General features: G+C 39.0%; 1 protein-coding gene across 5 annotated transcripts in view; it reads left to right on the plus strand.

Moving 5' to 3' along the window:
• Positions 1-21,488, plus strand: part of LOC131042140 (putative ABC transporter C family member 15) — a 216,200-nt gene that overhangs the window by 112,401 nt on the left and 82,311 nt on the right. For all 5 annotated transcript variants that reach the window (XM_057975462.2, XM_057975461.2, XM_057975460.2 and 2 more), the window contains one exon: positions 2,260-2,565. In XM_057975462.2, coding sequence (XP_057831445.2) covers positions 2,260-2,565 — 306 coding nt within the window. The remainder of the gene's footprint in view (positions 1-2,259; positions 2,566-21,488) is intronic.

Below are 21,488 nucleotides of genomic sequence, written 5' to 3' on the forward strand. Positions count from 1 at the left end.
GTTTTAATAATTTTTTTGTCCTCAAAACAAATTAGTCTAGGTTTTTATAGTTTTCCTTAAAAGATATTTATGGGTTTTTATAATTTTTCCTCAAAAATTATTTCTGGGTTTTCTGATTTTTCTCCACAAAAAATCATGGGAGAGTTTTTCCTAGAAATCAGGGAGTAATGTTCTACCGCATGATGTCTGTGGTTTTTCCGTGTGATATCTCAGGGTTTTGTTTGATTTTTTCCTCAAAAATCGTTTCAAGGTTTTGTTCCTGTTTAGAGTTTTTACCATTTTTTTCCACAAAAAATAATGATTTGTAACTTCAGTTTTTGAATGTTTGCCGATTTTTCCTCAAAATCGTGGTTTTAGGTTTCAGTTTGGTTACCCAACATTAGGTTGGATGGATTCTGGTAATTTTGGTTATTAACACTTTGCAGATCCTTAGAGGGTCTCTATGTTAATGCATGGTAGCTTATGCAAGATAAGATATTTCTAACCTTCCTTGTTCTGTTATTTACATGCTTCATGTCTAAACTTATATTGCATATGATTATCGGATTTTACAAACATTGCTTAGCATATTAAATGCTATAAGTTATCGGGTTATTAGCCAATACATACTTGCTATCGGGTGCATAACTATTGGCACCGATCCACATCTGTTATCGGGCTTAATCATCGGGCATATTTGTTATCGGGCTTAATACATACACCGCTTCATTTGGAATTAACAGTGGTTAACAACTGCACCGGTTGGATTACATACATCGTGCATTTTGAATCATCGGTGTTTACATGAACCGATTCATTATCTTGATCAATCATTATATTATATTACAATATGCTATCAAGGTTTTGAACCGATAAACAGCCTTGTGTTAATGGTATAATTACAAAGGCACCGATCAATGGGTGCATTGATCGGTCATGCCTAAAAGGCATGACTGGCCAATACACCAATTGACCGGTTGCCTAAATGATATATATACCAATTGAATTCATTTGGAGATGATATAGAAAACATAAAATGATCTCTCTCTTTCAGACCTGCAGATAAAATCAGAATTATTAGACATCAACATAATTTCTCATATGCATTTATAGCATACATAGTTCATAACTTGTTCTTTAATTGAAATTGAAATAACTTTACACTCTACAGCAGTAGAGTGTTCTGAAGAGAAGGGACAACCTTCTTTGTGTTTGTGATCAAAAGACCTACAGTGTCTTCTGTAGGGTATTGAGTACGATGACTACTAGGGAGGGTATTAAAATAATATTATTTTTATTCTATAATGGTCATCTTAGTATAACTACTACTTTTTTTATTAGAAGGTGTAGTTAGCTTTTTAACTTCAGTTTGAAGCTTCTGTTAAATGGTTTGTTCTTTTTAGAACACCGTCTTGTAATCTCTATTTAAGGAACCTTCATCTTCTTTGTTAATACATCGATTATTTGAGCAATTAATTTTTCAAAAAATGACATTGATGTTCATTACATGGGTTAAAGTATGGTTCACAAAACAAGGAATTTTAAGAATTTGACTCAAAGGATGACCAGATATGAAATAAAAGGTAAATAAAAGTTCTTGCTGTATGATGCTTTGTTCCTAGTGTGGTAAAATCTATCCTATGGCATTACAATTTATGTTGGGCTTAGCATATATCTTTTATGTAATTCCTTGAAGCTTTTGCTATAAAAGGAAGAATGACAAATTTGATAATATATCTTTTTTTATTTTTTTGATGATTATTTGAGATCTGTAGCATTATTCTTTTCCTGGATCTTCTTGATACCATGAAGGTGAATGCTTTTCATGATTATTTGGAGTGCTAGAGGCCCCTTTCTTTTATTTACATTATCGAAAAGAAAGAAAATTATATATTTATTTTCTTGGAATTTACATACAAACCTATTGAGAAGTTAGATCTAGGACTAGCTACCGCTAATCGCTATTGCTTGGTTATTGGTGAAAATTGTTTTTGTGTACCTGATCATAGCATTCAATGCATTAGATATTTTGTTTTCTTTTTTTCATTATACATGTTGGTAGTACCATATATATGCTGGCTTAATTCTGAGGATTGTTTTGAGCTGTAGTTGAAAATTAGACAGAAGTAAAAAAATGAGAGTTTTTTTTCACTGGTATTAGTATTGGCTGATCTGGTGCTTGAGCATTGATTACAATATTTTGTTTTGCTTTCTTTAAATGTGTTTATTTTTTCTTATCTTTCTGCTCATTTTCTTGCTTTGTTTCTTACTTTGCTGCAGTTAAGATACCTTCCTGAAGCACCTCTGGTATTAAAGGATCTTACATTCTCCATTAAGGGAGGTGAAAAGCTGGGAATAGTAGGTAGGACAGGTAGTGGGAAATCTTCTCTCGTCTTGACTCTCTTCCGAATAGTTGAGCCTACTGCAGGAAAAATTATCATTGATGGGATCGATATCAGTACAGTTGGCCTAAATGAGTTGCGGACAAGGATTAGCATCATCCCACAGGAACCAACTCTTTTTCAAGGAACTATCAGAAATAATTTGGATCCACTTGGTGTGCATACAGATGAAGAGATATGGAAGGTATGTTTTATTAGTTAATCCTTAAAGACTGCCTTATTTTGGAGTGGTGATTTTCAATCTGCACATGCACACATGGAGTCCCCTGAATTATAATGCAGAAATATATCTTATTGACTCCTTTTTAAGTATCTCTACTTAACATTTTGAATTCTTGGGTATTAACTAGTGTATTCATTTATACAATTTTCATTAAGTAGTAGTACTTGCATGCATAATAGGATAAAAAAAATATTATATGATAGTCAACAAAGAAAACAGGTTGCACACTATAAACCTCAAAGGCCAAAAGCACCGTTTGCAGAATACAACAAATAAACAACTAGGACCAAAATCAAACCAGTGAGGGCTTAGAGAACAAGCAACACCTAGAGCATTAAAAACCACTTTTCAGCCAGTAAGAGTTTTGAACATCAGTTACAAAGTATAGATGTTACACTAGTTTTATGTCAAAAATTGCTGACATAGATCACCAAAGCATTTCTTTTAAGTTCACCAATAGGGCAGCATTGATGAAAATTTCTCTACTTTAGTATCACCATCAGGAACATGAACATAGAAGCTTGAACATTAGCATCAACAGGAGTAGGAGTTCTAATTGGACAGGGATGACCTTGGGATCTGATATAAATGTTTCCAGTCATCTCTCGTAATGTCCCCTTCTTTGGCTCAGGCTTTCAGAAAGGAAATAATCAATTAAATTAAGTTGTCTAAATTAATGTTTTTCAGGCAATTTGTATTTAATTAATTGCGTTTTTAAGTTGAATATTTTATTTTTATAAAGTGATTTTACCTGGGGCCAAAAAGTAAAATATTATAAAGTCACTTATTAGAAGTTAAAATGATTAATATTTAAAAAGTGATTTTATAATTTAAAATTTTGGAAAGATCCACAGGGGGTTTTAAAAGAAAGCTGGGATGAATCACTGAATACATTCTAAAGATTGATAGTTTCTCTTTCTAAGATTTGTGCCTGCGGACAAACTCTTTCTGGCGAGGCAAAAACCCCAGTGATTTTCTTGATGGACAAATGGTTCCATCTAGGGATCGACAGTGAGTTGAAGATTTGGAATTTGGGGGATAAAAACCCTCAGATTCCATTGGAGCAATTTCATATAGAAGTTGCCTATGCACTGAATGTTTGTACAGTGAGAAGATTAAGTTTATTGATAAATCTTCCTGGTTTGCAAGATTAATTGGTTATCTAATTTATTAGAAATCTTGTAGGCAAGAAAGAAACTTGGAAAGGTCGAGTAAGAGTGATAATTATATTATGTTTCCAATTCTATTCTGGCCACCATTTAATGATGAGATTAAATGCATAAGAGTGTGGATGCTTGTGTAAGGATTCATAAGTTGTATCATCTATAACATTGAACACCTTGGTTTTCTATTTTAATTCACAACAGCAAACAAAGGTGATTTGTTCATGTATTGTGAGAGTCATAGAGGTGACATGGATACTTTTGTCCTATTAGAAGGGTTTATTAGCCTTATTTCATCGTAGCCTAGACTTTGCAAACGAGTTTGACAATGATTAGGACTCTTCTCTTGCTTAACCTACCTTTTGGAGTATAAGGTGTTAGACTAGAAGCATTGCCCCCTTTTTGAAGCCATCAGGTTAAGAGAAGCATTGTACTAATTCATTTAGGATTGTTACAAAGTTGTCGCTAGGCTTTGAGAAAGGTAAGAAATATTACGAGGGTTGCAAATAATTCTTGAGAGGTAAATGTTGCTGGTTATTTCTTCTGTCACCTGTAAAGTGCAAACAGTGTGTTGTACAACATATAACTAATACAAAGAGGGGTGTTGGATTGTTCATAGGCTTAAAACTCCTATGTAAAGTTTGCTGCAGCCTATAAAAGAGTATTCAAAGGTCAACACGACTTCATTAGACTTAGTTAAGGTCATATACAAGAAATAGTCGGGAAGAAGTTTGCTGTTGATGTGTATTTTGTACACGACCAAACACAGAATAAAATACCCAGAGGTATCTTATCCTCTCTTGAGTAAAGTCTCCGAATGCAAAAGATATTGCAAAAAAGGATCAATCGGAAGGACTTCAAGCTTCTGCTTTGAAGGAACTCTCCTCGTGGATAAGCACCAGTGGTTGTTGTGTTTGTTGTTTCTTCAAGGGGCCTTACGTACTTTCAAAGAAAGCTTGTCCATCCTACTATCTTTCCAAATGAGGAAACAGGATTTTCCTAATACTAACAAATTTCAAAAAAATCAAAAGATAAGGGTTTCGAGGAAGAGATACTTAAACTAATCCTAAGAATGACTTAATGAAGACAAGTCTTGATAAGATTCTTCCAATTTCAGTATCGCCAAAGGATTACAACTCCACTAGAATTGGTGCAATCTTCTAAGGGTACTCAACGATTTTCAAATCACCAAGGAGATAGATACTATCAGGGAGATACGTACCAATACTTCCAATGATAATTGAACTCTTAATCAATTTCAATGTTTCTAGTTGACCACACAAGGCGTTCTTACAATCAGTAAGAAGCTAGTGGTTTGGAATGTGAGTCTTATCGAAGATCAGGCACAACATTCGTCCCTCAAACTTAAAATCTAAATGATATTTCTACTAAGAGTGATTCAAGAAGATAAACAACCATGAAGATAGCCACAAGGATTGCAACAAAACACCATAACTTCAAAATTTCATTGATCTCATAGCCAAATAAACAACAATTGTTCAACTTTCTCTCTTCACTACTCAATTTTGCTACTAACAAAATTAAACTTATTTCTCTCCAACTTTCTAACTTTTCTAACCTCTCTCTCTCTAACTTTTAAAATGAAATGAGTGAGGGCTTATATAGCATCCTCAAATACAATGAACGGCCCGGATCAAAAGAAGATTGATGGCTGAGATTTTGACACCTAAACCCTAATTAGGGTTTGTTACAAAAAGTCCCCATTTAGATAAACATTATTAATCCATAGCCAATAAAAATTGGCACAAATAACGAGGAGACATAGATCAATAAAAATTAAGCTGCCACATCATCTTATGACAACTTTTCATCTAGAACTTTGTTCCCTTTCCTATGCTCTTTTCTAGCATATTCAATGAATCTGGACACAATTCCCTCAATCTCAACAATGGGAATCTCAGGAAGATTCTTCATTCGTTCTTCCAAGTGAAGGACTTGATCAAAAGCAGTGAGAAGAGTCGTCTCCCACCCAGGCTCAAGTTCTTTGGTCTTCTCAATTAGGAACATAGTAGCATACATTTGATCTCGTTGCCTTTCTGTGACGATGTTCTCTTCTTTACAAAAGATGACCTTGATTCTGTCCTCCAACTCCTGGATGTCCACATCTATCTCGATCTCAATCCGCCTATCAAGGATAGTACACAACACCTCAAACACCTTGTCTTGAACTGGATGGATGATGCCTTCAACTCGGCTGCATCTGGTGTTGACGTCCTCAAAAAGAACTTCCTTCATCTGGAGCAGAGCTGACCACTGCAGGAGGCTATGGGTTCCTCCATCCATTATATTTTCTTGTGCTAGAATCCGTCTTGGTGTTTCTCTTATCACTTGTAAGACTGGGATGATAACATCTCTAGTGTGAGTGAATGCAGCTACAGTTATCATTAGATTATGGATAATCTCAAGGACCTGGATAGCTCGATGAACTGTCTTCATCATTCTTGTTGCAAATTCAATGGCTATCTTGTAAGATTCATCAATCCAAGAACTCATGAGTTGAACTACGCTCTTCACCCTCTCTGCCTCACTTATTGATTCAAGAGGAAGTGTATGTAAAGGAGATATTACTGGATCTTGTCGTCTCAAAGGCTGGTTATGATGGCTAAAATAATTCCTCCAAGCACTGACCTCCTTTTCAAGCTTCTTATTCTTTTCCACTTCCTTTTTGAGTTTGTCTTTGAGTGCTTTCAGTGAATCAGTTGCTTCTTCCATAGCCTGCTTGGTGGTAAGTGGACCAAGATCAAATGTTTCTAGATCATATTCTTCTGCTAGAATCTCATCCTCATATTTGTCCACCACTGGTGTAGCTATTTGCACTTTTCTGGATCTTGTCTCATCTCTAATCACCTTCGACATCTTTGTGGCCTTCTTCTTCTGTATTACTTCATGAGAATTTCCTATAAGGTTTTCCAAGTCAAATACATGTTCTTCCTCTTCAACCACAACTACCCTTGTCAGCCTCTCTTTCAGCCAATCCGGAATGGCAGATCTCGTTTCCCTCACTTGTATTTCTTTAGGTAGAGGTCTATCTTCCTGGAAAGGAGATGTTGCTTCATCATCATTCTTTTCTTCTTGTTGCTCATTAGCACCAACTTGGGGAGATTGACTTGATGAATGCTGAGGTGTCTGTCCTTTTCCTTGTTTATCATTCTGTACCATGGATTCCATAGACTCATCAATTTCATACACTATGTGCCTCTGATTTTCTCCTCGACTTGCTTCCTTTTCATGCCTAGAAGATGTGCTTGGTGGGCGATCAGGATTCATTTTCTGCTTCGTCTTGGAAGGTTCTCTTTTCTCAGGTCCTTCCTTCCTCTTTGAACCTTTGGAATGAGAAGAATTCTCACTCACACTTGCCTCTCCTTCTTCTGGTCTTGTTTCCAAGGTGAATGTCATAGATACATTCTGCTCCTTCAACTTTTGATGTTGTACATCCACCCATCTGCGAGTGCAAGATAAAACGGGAGCCATCAAATCTGTTATGTCTAAAACCTCGGGCTCATTCCAATCTACCTTCACTTCTTTATCTTCCTTCTCATAGGATGATTGGAGGTATCTACCACTGTCCTGAGCTTGATCGGCCACTCTATAAATTTTGCATTTCTTGATGAGATCCAAGGGTAACCTGGAATGCATCTTTCTTTTGACCTTTATATCATCTTGGACATTCATCCAAAAGTCCTCCACCTGAAAGTCATGCTTGTACTTCTTCTGCGGCCTGAGTATTAGGACACACTTCAACTGAGTTCCCTAGTATGATGGGTACGGGAATCCCATTTCCATGCTTGTGTCTTGATGCCTTTGCATAAGCTACCAACTGTCTAGTCACCTCAAGTAGTACTATCTTGTCTTTAGGATATCTTGGCAACATGTAGGGAGGCGAAGGACACCCATGAACTCTGATGTATGTGAATTTTGGAATCCGAATGAACCATGCCCCATGCTTCTTCACGAGCTCCTGTGCGTCCAGAGACAGTCGATTGTGAATCCCACCTTGCAATATCTTGGTAATATTCATCGTGAAGGTGTCATTGACTAGCTTGTAGTCACTTCTTGGCGGATGATGTAGTTGAACATAAGAATCACAAACTCTCATTTCTCCGGGTCCTCTTCCAACAACTCCTCTGTGAGGTAGTCCTGCATACTCATAACCTCTGATCAAGGCATATATAACATATGAAATCATGTGAAATGACTTGGTAGGCCTTAGTCTTCTCAACTGCACGTCCAGGCTGTTGCTAATGATTCTAGCCCAATTGAGCATTCCCTTCCCGTGGACAATCAGTTGTATGAAGAAGAACATCCATTTGTCGAAGAAGAAAGCTTGAGACGCACCCGTGACCCGATTGAGCAAGGTTATCAAATCCTCGAATTCTTCTTGGAAGTCGATTCTGTGCGGTGTATTGGGAATCTTGTTCAGGCGAGGTCTACTCTTGAGTAGCCAATTCTTGTTAATGAAGTTCAAGCGCGAATCAGGAGCATCCTCATAGATAGACCTATCTCCTTCTAGACTTTTGTAGATCATGTCTCTATGTTCCAGGAGATGAAAAACTTCACTTATAGCTTCCTCCGAAAGATAGGCTAAGATATTTCCATCCTCGGCTACGATCGTCCTTGAGTGTGAATCATAGTGCCGGGCACACTCAATCATCAACTCATGACACTTGACTGCGGGAGGGAAACTTGTAGCCTTGATGATGCCACTCTCAATTATCTTCTTTGCAACAGGTGACGGCTTGCCGATGTAGGGCGCTTCCCCAAACTTCTTCACATTGAAGTTTCCTAGGTCGGTGTCTCCGATATTGCTCCACTTGGACACGATCCTGGTCTCCAATTCGTCATTCCTCTGATCCTCCTTGATGAGAGCCTGTCGAGTAGTAGATCCTTCGGCTTTGGGGGTCGTCATTTGATATCTACACAAAAGCTTAAAGTTAGGGTTTGAGCATAATGTCTTCATTGTAGGAAATTTGAGACCTTTCAAGGAAATAACTAAATATTAATTTGAAGATAATGATAAATCTAAGAATTATGAATTTTCAAATTAAATTAAAATCAGATTGTACAAGACTTAGATTTTTCAAAGGATTACTATGGAAAATCAAACTAAATCTTGATTAAAAATTTCCAAAATCTGATTTTTCATACCTCTTCCTTAAATTTTAGCTATCAACCTTGAAAAATGAATGAAGGGAGATGAGAATTTGCTGGACAAGGACGTTTGATCTGAATTTCAGGTCCTCCTTTGTATGAATCAAGCTTCAATCAGCCTTCAAAAGGAATTTCGCCTTCAACTAGCTTCTCAAAATCTGGAAATTTGCCTTCAAACACCTTCCAAAATCTGGAAATTATCCTCCAACTTGCTCAATTTCGCACCTCCAAATCTGCTCTTCAAGTTTGCATGAGAGATAATGAAAGAATGATTTGAATTTGTCAAAATACACCTCCCTTATATAGGGCGCTCACCTTGATTTCCCTCAAGGCCGACTTGGCAAATAGGGAATAAAATAAAATAAAATCCCTCTTAAAGGATGGCCGACTTGCTTGTAAAGGCATAATAATGATTTCTTGAGCGCTCAAACATAATTTTTTATTTTTAATTTAATTCCAAAGCTTAAAGGTGGATTTTTCATGTATTTCAAGGCTTAGAAATTAATTAATCAAATTATAAATGCTAAAATTTATGCAAACTTGTTTTGATCTCCCAAATGTGCTGTAATAGGCAAATTTAGTGAAAAATTATGGGGTAGCTTAGGAATGTTAAGGCTTGATCAAGACTTGATGAATTTTTTATTCTCCTTAGGCATTAAAAATGTTCAAAGTGATGGAGGCTTAAATTATTTCAAGGCTTAATTGAATTTTTTATCTAGGCTTGTTCACTTCATGAATCAAAATCTTAACCTAGATTTGCAATCTCCCATGCTCTTGCCCTCACAATTTTGCAACTTACCTTCAACTTAGCTTAAACAAGGTGAATAATAGGTGTTTTCAAGGATTTCGCCCTGGACCCTTTGGAAGGGTCAGGAGCGATTTCCCTGACTAGGCCATGAATACCATATTTTCTTCACTTCAAAATCCTTTGGAAGGTGAGCTTACGCTTGTTTTGGCCTAACGAAGTCTTGGATTTCAATTTTTTAGCTCTTCACATGAGTAAATTGGGTGAAAATAGGTATTTCGCTCTGGACCCTTTGTAAGGGTCAGGAGCGATTTTATCTCTTTAGGTCAAAATTCACTTTTGCTTGATCATTGACCCTTTTCAAGGCAATCTCCAGTGTCTATTCATCTCAACTACTGACTTGGCTCAACAATATTTTGAAGGAAATACTGCATTTTTGGGAATTTCGCTCTGGACCCTTTGGAAGGGTCAGGAGTGAAATTCACTCTTTAGGCCAATTTTCCAATCTCTTTCACTTCAATTCATCAAAATTCCTTCTGTTTGAATCCAATTCTCAACTTGCTAGCATTGGTTTGATCCTCACAAGGCGAAAAAGGTCAATTTTTCTCAACAACCTAGCTAGGGATAGGACCTATCCAGAATTTCGCTCTGGACCCTTTGGAAGGGTCAGGAGTGAAATTCTCACATGAGCTCAAAATTCTCAGTTTTTGAAAGTCATAATTTCTTCAAGGCATTCTAAATAGTCTCTTTCACGTTTGTTTAGGCCTGGTTTAACTCAAATCTTGAAGGAAAAGGTGACTTCTGGGCTTTTTGCTCTGGACCCTTTGGAAGGGTCAGGAGCGAATTTCTTTGTTTGTAGCTCATTTTTTATCATTCCAACTTCAATACACCTCACAAGGCTAGGAAATAGTTCTCTTCTTTCACCCAATCCAAGTTTGATTTGATTTTGCAAAGCAAAATAGGAGTTTTTAGGATTTTCGCCTTGGACCCTTTGGAAGGGTCAGGAGCGATTTACCTCCTCTGGCCTAGAATCATCACTTTTGGAGACAAACATCAACTCAAAGGCAATCTCAAGGGCATCTTTTACCTTGGTCTAGGAATAGCTTAGCATAAATTTGAAAGGAATAAGTAGATTTTAGGATTTTTGCTCTGGACCCTTTGGAAGGGTCAGGAGCGAAAATCCTGTTTTAGGGCTATTTTGCCATCCATTCAACTTCAAATCTCCTCCAAGGCATAGAACATCTTGTCTCACTCCTCTCCAGGGTATAAAAACCAAAATGTTGTCTTGATTTGCAAGGAAAAAGGGGCATCTTCTAAATTTCACTCTGGACTCTTTGGAAGGGTCAGGGGCGAAATTCTCAGTAGGCTTCAAAATTTGCATTCTTGGCAACCAAAATCCACTCTAAGGCAATCCAAATGCCTTCTCACCCCCTTGTCCAAGCTTGGCTTTGCTCAAAATTTGGAAGAAAAGATGATTTTAAGGATTTTCGCTCTGGACCCTTTGGAAGGGTCAGGAGCGAAAATCACTTCTAGGCTCAATTCCTTCATCTCTCATGGTTTCTAGCAACTCAAAGTCACTCTTAGGGGCAACTTCCTCTTGATTTTACCTTATCCCACACTTGATCTAGCAAAAATTTGATAGCAAAAAGAGGTTTTGAGAAAATTCGCTCTGGACCCTTTGGAAGGGTCAGGAGCGAAATTTTCATTCTTGACCAAAAATCATCATTTTTTCAACTTGAAACTTCTTTGCAAGGTAGGATTTCATCCTTCATTGTCGTAGGAACAAGGTTTCATGTCCAAGAAAGGTCGAAAGGTAGGTTAATAAGGAATTTTGCTCTAGACCCTTTGGAAGGGTCAGGAGCGAAATTTCCTTTCCTGGCTAGAATCCTTCATTTTTACAACTTCCAAATACTCTCAAAGGCTAGATCATGTTCAGTCTTCATCTCATCATGCCTTGGACATCAAGTTTTGGCCAAATAAGGCAAGAAATGTCTCTTAGAGAGATTTTCGCTCTAGACCCTTTGGAAGGATCAGGAGCAAAAATCTTTACTTGGGCTAGATTCTTCATTTCTCCCTTTCAAAACGACCTCAAGAGGCAAAGACAAGTTATTTCACTTCCATCCACGTCATAACAAATCAAAAACTTAACCTTCTTTGTTGCAAAAATAAGAGCTTTTGGAATTTCGCTCTGGACCCTTTGGAAGGGTCAGGAGTGAAATTTCCCGTTTGGTCCAAAATCCTTCATTTTCATATGCTTTCAAACCTTGAAAGGCAACAAGGATGTCCCACCTTCCTTCCAAGATACCTTGCAAATCAAAATTTAGTCAAACATGGAAAGAAAATGAGCTTCAAGAAGATTTTCGCTCTGGACCCGTTGGAAGGGTCAGGAGCAGAAAGCTCATTCAAGGCTAGACTGCTCACTTTTCAAACTTCAAACCACTTCAAGAGGCAAGATTGAATCATTTTCCAACATTAGGAACAAGGCTTCTAACTCATTCAAGGCAACAAACAAGGTGTATGATGAATTTCGCTCTAGACCCTTTGGAAGGGTCAGGAGCGAAATTTTCCTTTAGGCCTAAAATCTTGTTCTTCAAAATCAATCAACTCCATCTCCAGGAAAAAACATATCAATTCATCCTCAAACATGTCTTAGAAAACAAAACTTAGCCAAAACTGAGAAGAAAATGAAAGCAACAAGGATTTTCACTCTGGACCCTTTGGAAGGGTCAAGAGCGAAAATCATGTTTTGGGTTTGATCCTTGACCTTTTGAACTTCAATTCTCTTCAAGCGGCAAACATAGACCATTCTTCTCGCATCCCCATCAAGATCCTGCCTTTAGCCAAGTAAAAATGAGAGCTTTCAAGAATTTTGCTCTGGACCCTTTGGAAGGGTCAGGAGCGAAAATCTCCTCCTAGACTGGCTTTCTTCATTTCAAAGCCTAAAAACTCTCCTTCAAGGCAAAAATGTATCAACTTTCTCAATTATGCCTCAAAAGTCAACAATCTTGGTCATATTCTTCCAAAACTCCTTCAATCATCATCAAGTGCCTTTGCTCATCAATTTCTGAAATCACCACTTTGATCTCCTTCTGATCACTAACTCTGCTCAATCAACTCAGACCTGGAAGCAAACAAGACTCTAACAAGAAAACCATCAAACTAGACCTACACCTATTCACCCTCTTCTTCAATCCATCCTGATTCTCCTGAAAGGAAATACTTCATTAAGGCAAACTTAAGGTTCCAGGCAGACAACTAATGACCTCTCAAAACTAGGCTAGACTCAGCTAGAAGGAAACCCTAAAACGAGCCTTCGGAGAGTAGCCCTAATCTAGCCAGCCTAGGCAACCACTCACTCACTCAAACCCAAGCAAGCAGAGAGAAAAACTAAGGGAAAACAAAACCCTAAGAAAAAAAAGGGGGTCCCCATTCTGATGGGGCGAAGTGTGAAATGGTCACAACATCTGGCAACACCACTAAGAATGTTCGCGAACATCTGAGAATCAATCCATCTTTGAAGAATACTTAGATAATCTTCCTCAATAAATCAAGGAGTTAAACAGCACTTACAAGAAGAGACTTTCATATTGAGACAGAGTACCAAGTCCATAGTTATCCGTGTGTGTGCAATGAGTTAATTCCCCTCAACAAGACAATCATGATCTCCAGGTTCCCCTGTGATTAGCTACGTAGTTTATTTGAACCTCAAAAGCATCCTGGATAGAGCCTCACTGCCAGTCAGACGTCCATAGTCCCGACGAGGTTATCACCGCAAGCTCACGAACATTGCTCCATTGCCAGCCGGGCGTCCATAGCCCCGATGGAGTTATCCGTATATTCCCGTTAGCCAATTTTGGTATTTCTTTTTATTTCATCTTTTCTTGATTTTTCTCTTTCATTTTCTCAATTTTTTTTATTTTTTATTTTTGATATTGCCTTTTCATTCCATCAATTCCTTTGGCTCGTAAGCGGTGAAGCTTACTAGGGTTTGAGGATTGCGGTGGCGCTGAAGCCAGATTTTAGATTTTTCACCAATCACAGCTTAGCCTGAAAACCATAACGACTCGGAGATTATAAGTGTGAAAAGATATAATAACTGAAGGACACTAATATCTGAGTCCAATAAGCCAATCTTACTTCATTGCAAATACAGCCTGACTCAAAATTTTATCAAGAAAAACTTCTTCGTGCTTCTAAAAAAGACTACATGATTGACCAAATGAAACAGACAATCCAGCGGGGAGTCAGAGTGCTTCATCACAAAATCGCCCTTTTCAAATGGATACCCCTCAAAACAAGCAAACCAACCCAACCTAAGACACCAAGAAAACCACCTAAACTAAAACCTAAAACAAAACTAAGGAAAAAAAACAAAACACACCACACACCAAACCAAACAAACCGAATTGAAAAGAAACTAGGCTAACTATATACAAAGGCAGACCTCCTGAACTTTAGGACTGGAAGTAATGCTTGAGATATCTCCCATTGACAGGTAATGGGACGTCTTCCCCAGTTAAGGTCTTCAATTTGAATGCATTTTCTCCTAGAATCTCAAAGATTTGATAAGGGCCTTTCCATAGTCTATCAAATTTATCATGCTCTCCCTTCTTTTCATGTGCTTTATCCTAGTATAAGACAAGATCCGAGATCCGGAACGCCTTGACTCTAGCCTGTCTATCGAACCATCTTTTGACAACTCCCTGATGCTTTGCAAAATTTTCCAGTGCTTGATCCCTCTTTACTTCAAGATTCAGCAGTTGCATTAATCGAGCTTGGACCACATCGGTATCCTCCATGTATTCTTGGATAAACCTTAAGGTTGGGATCCCAAGTTGCATAGGGAATACTGGGTCTTGACCATAAACTAGGAAGTAAGGTGAAATCCCTAACGCGTTCTTGGTCCTGATCCGATCTGCCCAGAGAGAAAATCTTAGTTGGGTATGCCATTCTCTTGGACTTCTCTCTAGCAATTTCTTGATTACATTGAGTAGGTTTTTGTTTGTCGACTCAGCTAACCCATTACCCTGAGGGTAATAATTGGATGAAAATTTAAGGGTTATACCGTACTCAAAAGCCCAATTTGAAAATCTCAATGATGTGAAAGCCGAGCCATTGTCGCAAACCAATGCATAAGGACACCCAAATCTTGTAATAATGTTTTCCTCAAGGAATTTGATTACGGCCTCAGTAGTGCATACCTTGAGAGCTTGAGCCTCTGACCATTTGGTACAATAGTCAGAAGCAGTGATGATATACCTGTACTATGCCGAGGATGCGGGGTTGATGACACTAATAAAATCCATTCCCCATTTTGCAAATGGTCTTGCTTCGATCACTGGATTAAGTGGCATGGCAGGATTCTTCTCTCTGAAAGCGGCGACTTGACAAGTGTGACAAGTCTTGACATGATCAAATGTATCTTTGAATAGTGTGGGCCAGTAATATCCTGCTCTCAGGATTTGATGAGCTGTGGCCAGGTTAGCACCATGTCCTGTACCAAACTTGGAGTGAAAATGTTCAATTATTTGTTTGGCTTCTTCTTTGCCAACACATCTTAGATATATTCCTTCGTGATTCCTGCGATATAGGACGGATCCTTGAAGCATATAATGCTGACACTTTAACCTCAATGCTCTCTTCTGAGTGGGTGTCATATGAGCAGGGCATTTGTGGTTGAGCAGGTAGGTCACAATTTCCTTGTACCATTCATCTGGGGTGACATCATCCAATTCATATACTTGCTGGACTAACCCGGGCCCGTCAACTGCCAGTGTCTGAGCTAAAGCTTGCCCTCGAACAAGTTTCATAGGCTGGATTTCAATATCAAATTCTTGAATAATGGCGACCCACTTGCCTCTTCTCTCTCCTAGTTCATTTTGCATGAGGAGGGTTTTTATGGCTGCATCTGGTATAGTTGCATAAATTTTGGCCCTCAAGAGGTAATGTCTAAACTTTTTGATGGCTTTGACCAATGCATAGGCTTATTTGTCAATATTAGGATATCTGAGTTCCGCATCTTTCAACGGGGTGCTCATGAATGCAATCGGGTTCTCGTTCCTCTCTTCACTCCTTTGGGTGAGAATAGCTGCACAAGTATATTCAGAGGCAAATGAATACAGGTAGAAGGGCTTCATGTAGTCAGGACTGATCAATACTGGAGCTTCTGCGATCGCTGACTTTATCTCCTCGAATGCTCTCTTCGCCTGTGCCGTCCATTCTATTTTGGCATCCTTCTTCAACATCTCATTCAATGGTCTGACTATCTCGGCAAACCCTGTGATGAATTTTCTGACAAAATTGATTTTGCCAAAGAATGATTTGAGTTCCTTCTTACTAGCTGGCAGGTTGATGGTTGATATAGCTTTCACTCTATCAGGATCAATAGAGATTCCCTTTTCTGAAATGACATGTCCTAGTAGCTTTCCTTCTGTCACCCCAAATATGCATTTTTTAGGATTGAGAGAAACACCATATCTTTTACACCTTTGGAAGACTTTTCTTTAATCATCCACATGATCTTTCCTTTTCCTGGAGAATACTGTGATATCGTCCATGTATATGGTGATGCATTTCCCAATCAAGTCTCTGAAAGCGATATCCATGGCTCTCTGAAAGGTGGCCCCGGCATTGATAAGTCCAAAAGGCATTCTTTTATATGCAAATGTTCCCCACTTGGTAGTGAAAGCAGTCTTCAATCGATCTTCGGGTTCAACCAATACTTGATTATAACCTGAATATCCATCCAGAAACGACATCATTTGTGACCCGTTGACAATTTGCAATACTTCGTCCAACGATGGCAGTGGATAATTATCCTTCTCTGAAGCTCGATTGAGATTTTTGAAATCGACACACAATCTGATCTCTCCATTCTTTTTCCTGACAGGAACCAGGTTGGCGACCCACATCGAATGTCTTACTGGAAATATGATTTTAGCTGAAAGTAGCTTCTTAACCTCTTGATATATTAATGGTTCTAATAAAGGATTGACCAGCCTTTGTCTTTGTCTAAAAGGTTTGCTTCCTGGCTTCAAAGGGATTGTATGAGTGATGATTGCAGTATCATAAGTCTTGAGATCTTCATAGCTCCAAGCGATGACATCTGGGAAATCTCTTACATTTTTCAAGATACCATTTCTCTCTTGCGAAGTACAGGTCTTCCCAATGAACACATTCTTAACTTGTCTGTCATCACCAACATTGATTGTGTCACATGCATTTCCTTCCATGCTATGGCTTTTCATCTCCCTCAATTTGTCGAGATCAAAGATTCTTTCTAACTCCACCATTCCTTTTGGAATAGTGTTTGTTTTCAAATTCAAAACCCCTTCTGCATCCAATTTTGCTCCTTCCACTTCCTCTTCATCAATGATTTGGGCTAGGAAGACATCCGTGTTGGTTAGGAAATCCAAAATGTGCTTGTCGTCTTCGAAAACCTAAAAGTTGGTGATGTTGTCTGGGACTGAAGGTACTGAGGTCAGCTCTACTGTGAACTTTTTCAATCCTTCCATAGCTAATGGTACCAAAGAGCTGGCGGCTTGTGCAAGAGAATTAGCCACTTGATTCTGATGTCTGTTTATGGACTTGATATTGAAGGCCTCAAAACTTTCAATGAGATCCCAAACTCGATTCTAGTATCTAGTCAGCCTTTTGTCATGGCACACATACTGCCTTCTGATTTGCCTTATTACTATTTCTGAATCTCCATATACCTGCAGTATTTTAGCTTTCTTTCTGGTAGCTAACAATAACCCATGAATTAAAGATTCATATTCAGCCACATTGTTGGTGCAAGGGAACTGTGGCCTATGGGCGGCAAGGTAGGTTTCTCCTGACGGACTGATCAATTCAAAGCCAGCTCCAGATCCTTGCTTGGATTTAGATCCATCGAACCTTAATGTCGACATTAGATTCCCTTGGTCTTCTGACTCTTGAACCCCTTGGCTTTCCACTAATGTGTCGGATAGAACTTCATCTCTCGAAGAGCTTTCAACTTCTGGGTCTTCAATTTCTTCTACAATCAATGTCCGTGGGACCCTCTTGTATACTTGTTCTAATGCAGTCTTGCACATAGCACAAGATAATTCTGAATGGACGGCATTATGTATCCTACACCAGTTGGGGAGGAGCAGATCTGGAACAGACGCCAAGTTGTCAAGTTGCATACTCTGTTGCACATTTTTGTGGACAAATTTTCTAAAATTCTCAAACATTCCATCACCTCTTGTTGACTGTCTTTCTCTTGCAGGCTCTGTATCATCAAGACTTCTTCTACTTTAGATTTGTATGTCCCCAAATCAGTTTCTAAGAATAGGACCTCATTATCTTCTCCATACTCGGTTATCATAAGTCTCAATCTGGGAGTACTGTCGATTTTGATTTGGTTTGGAACTCCCCTCCAGGGTAGCCACATATGTGCAAAGTTCGTTGACACATACCCGTTCAACTTTCGTGACCAATCTCTACTCAGAAGCATACCATATGTGTCAGGTATATCCACAACTAATATGTCTATGAAATTCTGGACCCTCGGGTCTGCAGCTAACTGCATGTGAATATTGTTCAATTCTCCCATGACTAGAACTTCTGTCTTGTCTAACTGAGTGACTTTCCTTCTGGTGGGTGCAGGAGTTATACCTAGCTTCTGACAGACGGCTAGGGGCATCACATTACTAGAAGCTCCTGAATCACATAGATAGTTGTGCAATAATTTTCCAAAGATTCTGACTGATAGCAGGAATGGGGCCGGCTCATCTTTTCCTTGGCGAAGGATTGAGGAATCCTCATCATGTTCTTGATTCTTTACATCATTGATTTTTGGATTGTCATTCTTTTCTGAGGTTTCTTCTTTTGAATTCTCCATTTTCTTTGAAGGTTTCCCTTTCTTTATTACATCCTTCTTAGTAGCAACCCACTTTTCGGGAAGGACCTGGCTTGCAGTGAGACTCTCTTTGACGGTGGGTTGGACTTTCTTAACATCACCTCTTTTAAGTAACACTTTTCCTTCTAACATATCCTCCTTTTTGGCTGGAAAGGCTACGGTCTGGACCATACACTCGTCTTCTTCAGACTACTATTTGCTATCAGCTTCATCTTGAATTACATTGACGGTGGCTTGAATATTATTGGCCACTTCTTTGGAAGTATTCTGGTTATTTGACCTTATTGTGTTTGAATCATTCAGGCTATTAATCACAACATCTTTAATCTCTGACACAGCATCTTTAATCTCTGACACTTTCAACAACTCATAAAGCGGCAGGCTAATCTTAACCTTCTTGAGTTCTTCCAATACCAACATAGCCAGTCTTTTCATTTCATCTCTTGGGGGAGGAAGAACATTCCTTTGTCTGTACTCTTGTGCATCTTGTGGATAATCCGGAGTATTGCTAGCCTTTGGATCTGGAGGAGTAGAGAAGTTGTTTGGAGGGATAGATGTTGTCAGAGGTTCGTGGTTTCTCTGATTTCTTTGGTAAACTCTCGGGCCTACGCCTCTTGAGGACTGGTGGAATACTTCTTTTATCCCTTCAACTAGGATGCTATTATTCAAGGGCGGGAAATAATATTCTGAAACTTCAACAGGTTCATTTGCTGATGCCGGTGGAAACTGGGAACCAGGAGGTACCATCGGTCCATTAGCTGATTCTGGTGGAAATCTTCCATTTTGAGCCTGGTTATTTTCTCCTTTTGGTAAATGTTTGTAGCTTTCCATAACCATGGCTTGATCATACTGGGTAGTCGGGACCATTTCATATCCTGTTGTAGGAGGGTTTTCAGGTGCATCATTGCTACGCATTTCTTGCTGGAATATGTCAGCTGCAATTTTGAATTCAAGACACTGCAATTCAGAATGTTGATTTGTACTGTGGAGTCTACACCAGCTGGATAAGGCTGCCTCTGCTAGAAACAGTTTACTGGTAGGATGATTTTCCTGATTTTGTGAACTTGATGGGCTGTCCAATGGCGTCACCACGTTTCCATTATTAGGAGCTGTATTCCATGTTCTCCTTTGAAAGCCTTGATTGTTGTTTACTTGATAGTTGTTTCTGAAACCTTGATTATTATTTCCTTGAAAATTTTGATTGTTCGTTTGTTGTCCTTGATTGATTCTCTGCATGCTTTGCAGTTGATTATTTTGATTCCTTAAATGGGTCACCTCAGTTGACAGCTTCTTGACTTGTTCAATCAATTCTTTCATTTCGTCCTTTTCTTCCTGTGTTCTTGAAGAGTTTGTTGCATTTTGCAGGTACACAGGTTGTGCTGGTGGGGCTTGTGAAAGTGCAACTCCAGGATGAAGTACCAACCGGTTTGACGGCTGCATATTAGGATATGTTGCTTGCGGAATAGGATTCATGACTGGGGTCTGATTGGCCAAGGCTAGACTAACTGCTTCAATTTGGTTCGGTGCTGCAGTAGGTCCCATATGAAGTAGCGGCCCAGTAATACTCTGCCCCATGTGCTTACTAACTTCAATAGCCTTTGCATATGCTGCGTTTAGATCATTTGGGATAGGATAAGTTCTCACGAACATGGCAGTGAGATGATCTAAGGCTCCATAATAAATCTCTCTTGGGTCAGCAATGAGATATGGATGTCACAACATCGTGTAAGCCCTGTGGAACCTGTTATTAAAAGAAGTGATAGGCTCATGTTCTCTCCTTCGAATCTCAACAAATTGTCTATACAACTTAGCTGGTGTGGTTGGGATACCAAACTTTGCAATAAATGTATCCTTCATTGCATCCCATGTCCTGATTGACCCCGTTGGTAAGTGAATGAACCAAAAGTATGCTTCTTCTTCTAACGAGTAGGGGAAGAGCCTACATGCTACATCTCCGTATTCAACTTGCCTGTTGTGAAGAAGATCTTCGAACATCTTGATATGATCCTCCGTGGTACGATTGAAATCACTGGCATTGAATTTAGGACAGAAATTCTCAGGATTCTTAGGCATATCATGATAAATTGCAAATTCTAATGGTGATGGATTATCAATCATCCATGTAGCGCCGTTGAGTGCATGAGTAGGAGGAGGAGAAGGAGGAGCATTGTGAGCCATCGTGCTTCCCAAAGGTTGGAAACTTGATTGAGAACTTGCTGAACCGACCTGGCTTGCTGGTTGAGAAATTGCCTGGATACTTGCTTGAATTGCTGCTTGTACTTGTTCTTGAAGAGATGGAGCTTGTAATGACTCAGAAGTGCCTTCTAATCTCGGTCCAGATTCTCTTGGAGTATCTTCTCTTTTGGCCCGCTTTGACCTTGAAGTGAACTGGAGCTCAGTTAGATTTTTGGTGCCTGGTGTAGACCTCAATATTCTTTGGTGTTTTTCGGGCAAGAAAGAACCAATACGATCCAGCGTGAAGATCTGGTTTATGGAGATTACTGCAAGTTCCTTTGGTTACGAAATTCTCGGGCGGCGGCTCTTTGGCGTTCTTCAGCTCTGTCTGCTTCTTGTTCCAAAATGATTCTGACCCTATTATACTCAGCTTCACTTCTCCTTAAGTTCCACGCTAGGTCATTCAATCTTGAAATAATGTCTTCTTGAATGTTGCCAATTTCCAAATTAGGTTGTACTTCTTCGTTCAATCCTCTACGTGGCAACACCATGATGATACATGCTCATGCTAAAAAAATCTTTTTTTTTTGAATTTTCTGGATAGTACTGTTCCTCTTGATAATCAAACTTTTGTATAAGAAAGTAGGGTGCCCTCCTTCTAGCGCCAATTCTGTTGAGCGCGGGAGGAGGGACAAAAGTCCTGGATAACTCCTTGCGAATTAGGATCTCGATTTCATCTACTCGGCAT

The sequence above is a fragment of the Cryptomeria japonica genome, chromosome 9 (assembly GCF_030272615.1).
Source record: "Cryptomeria japonica chromosome 9, Sugi_1.0, whole genome shotgun sequence".
Taxonomy (NCBI): domain Eukaryota; kingdom Viridiplantae; phylum Streptophyta; class Pinopsida; order Cupressales; family Cupressaceae; genus Cryptomeria; species Cryptomeria japonica.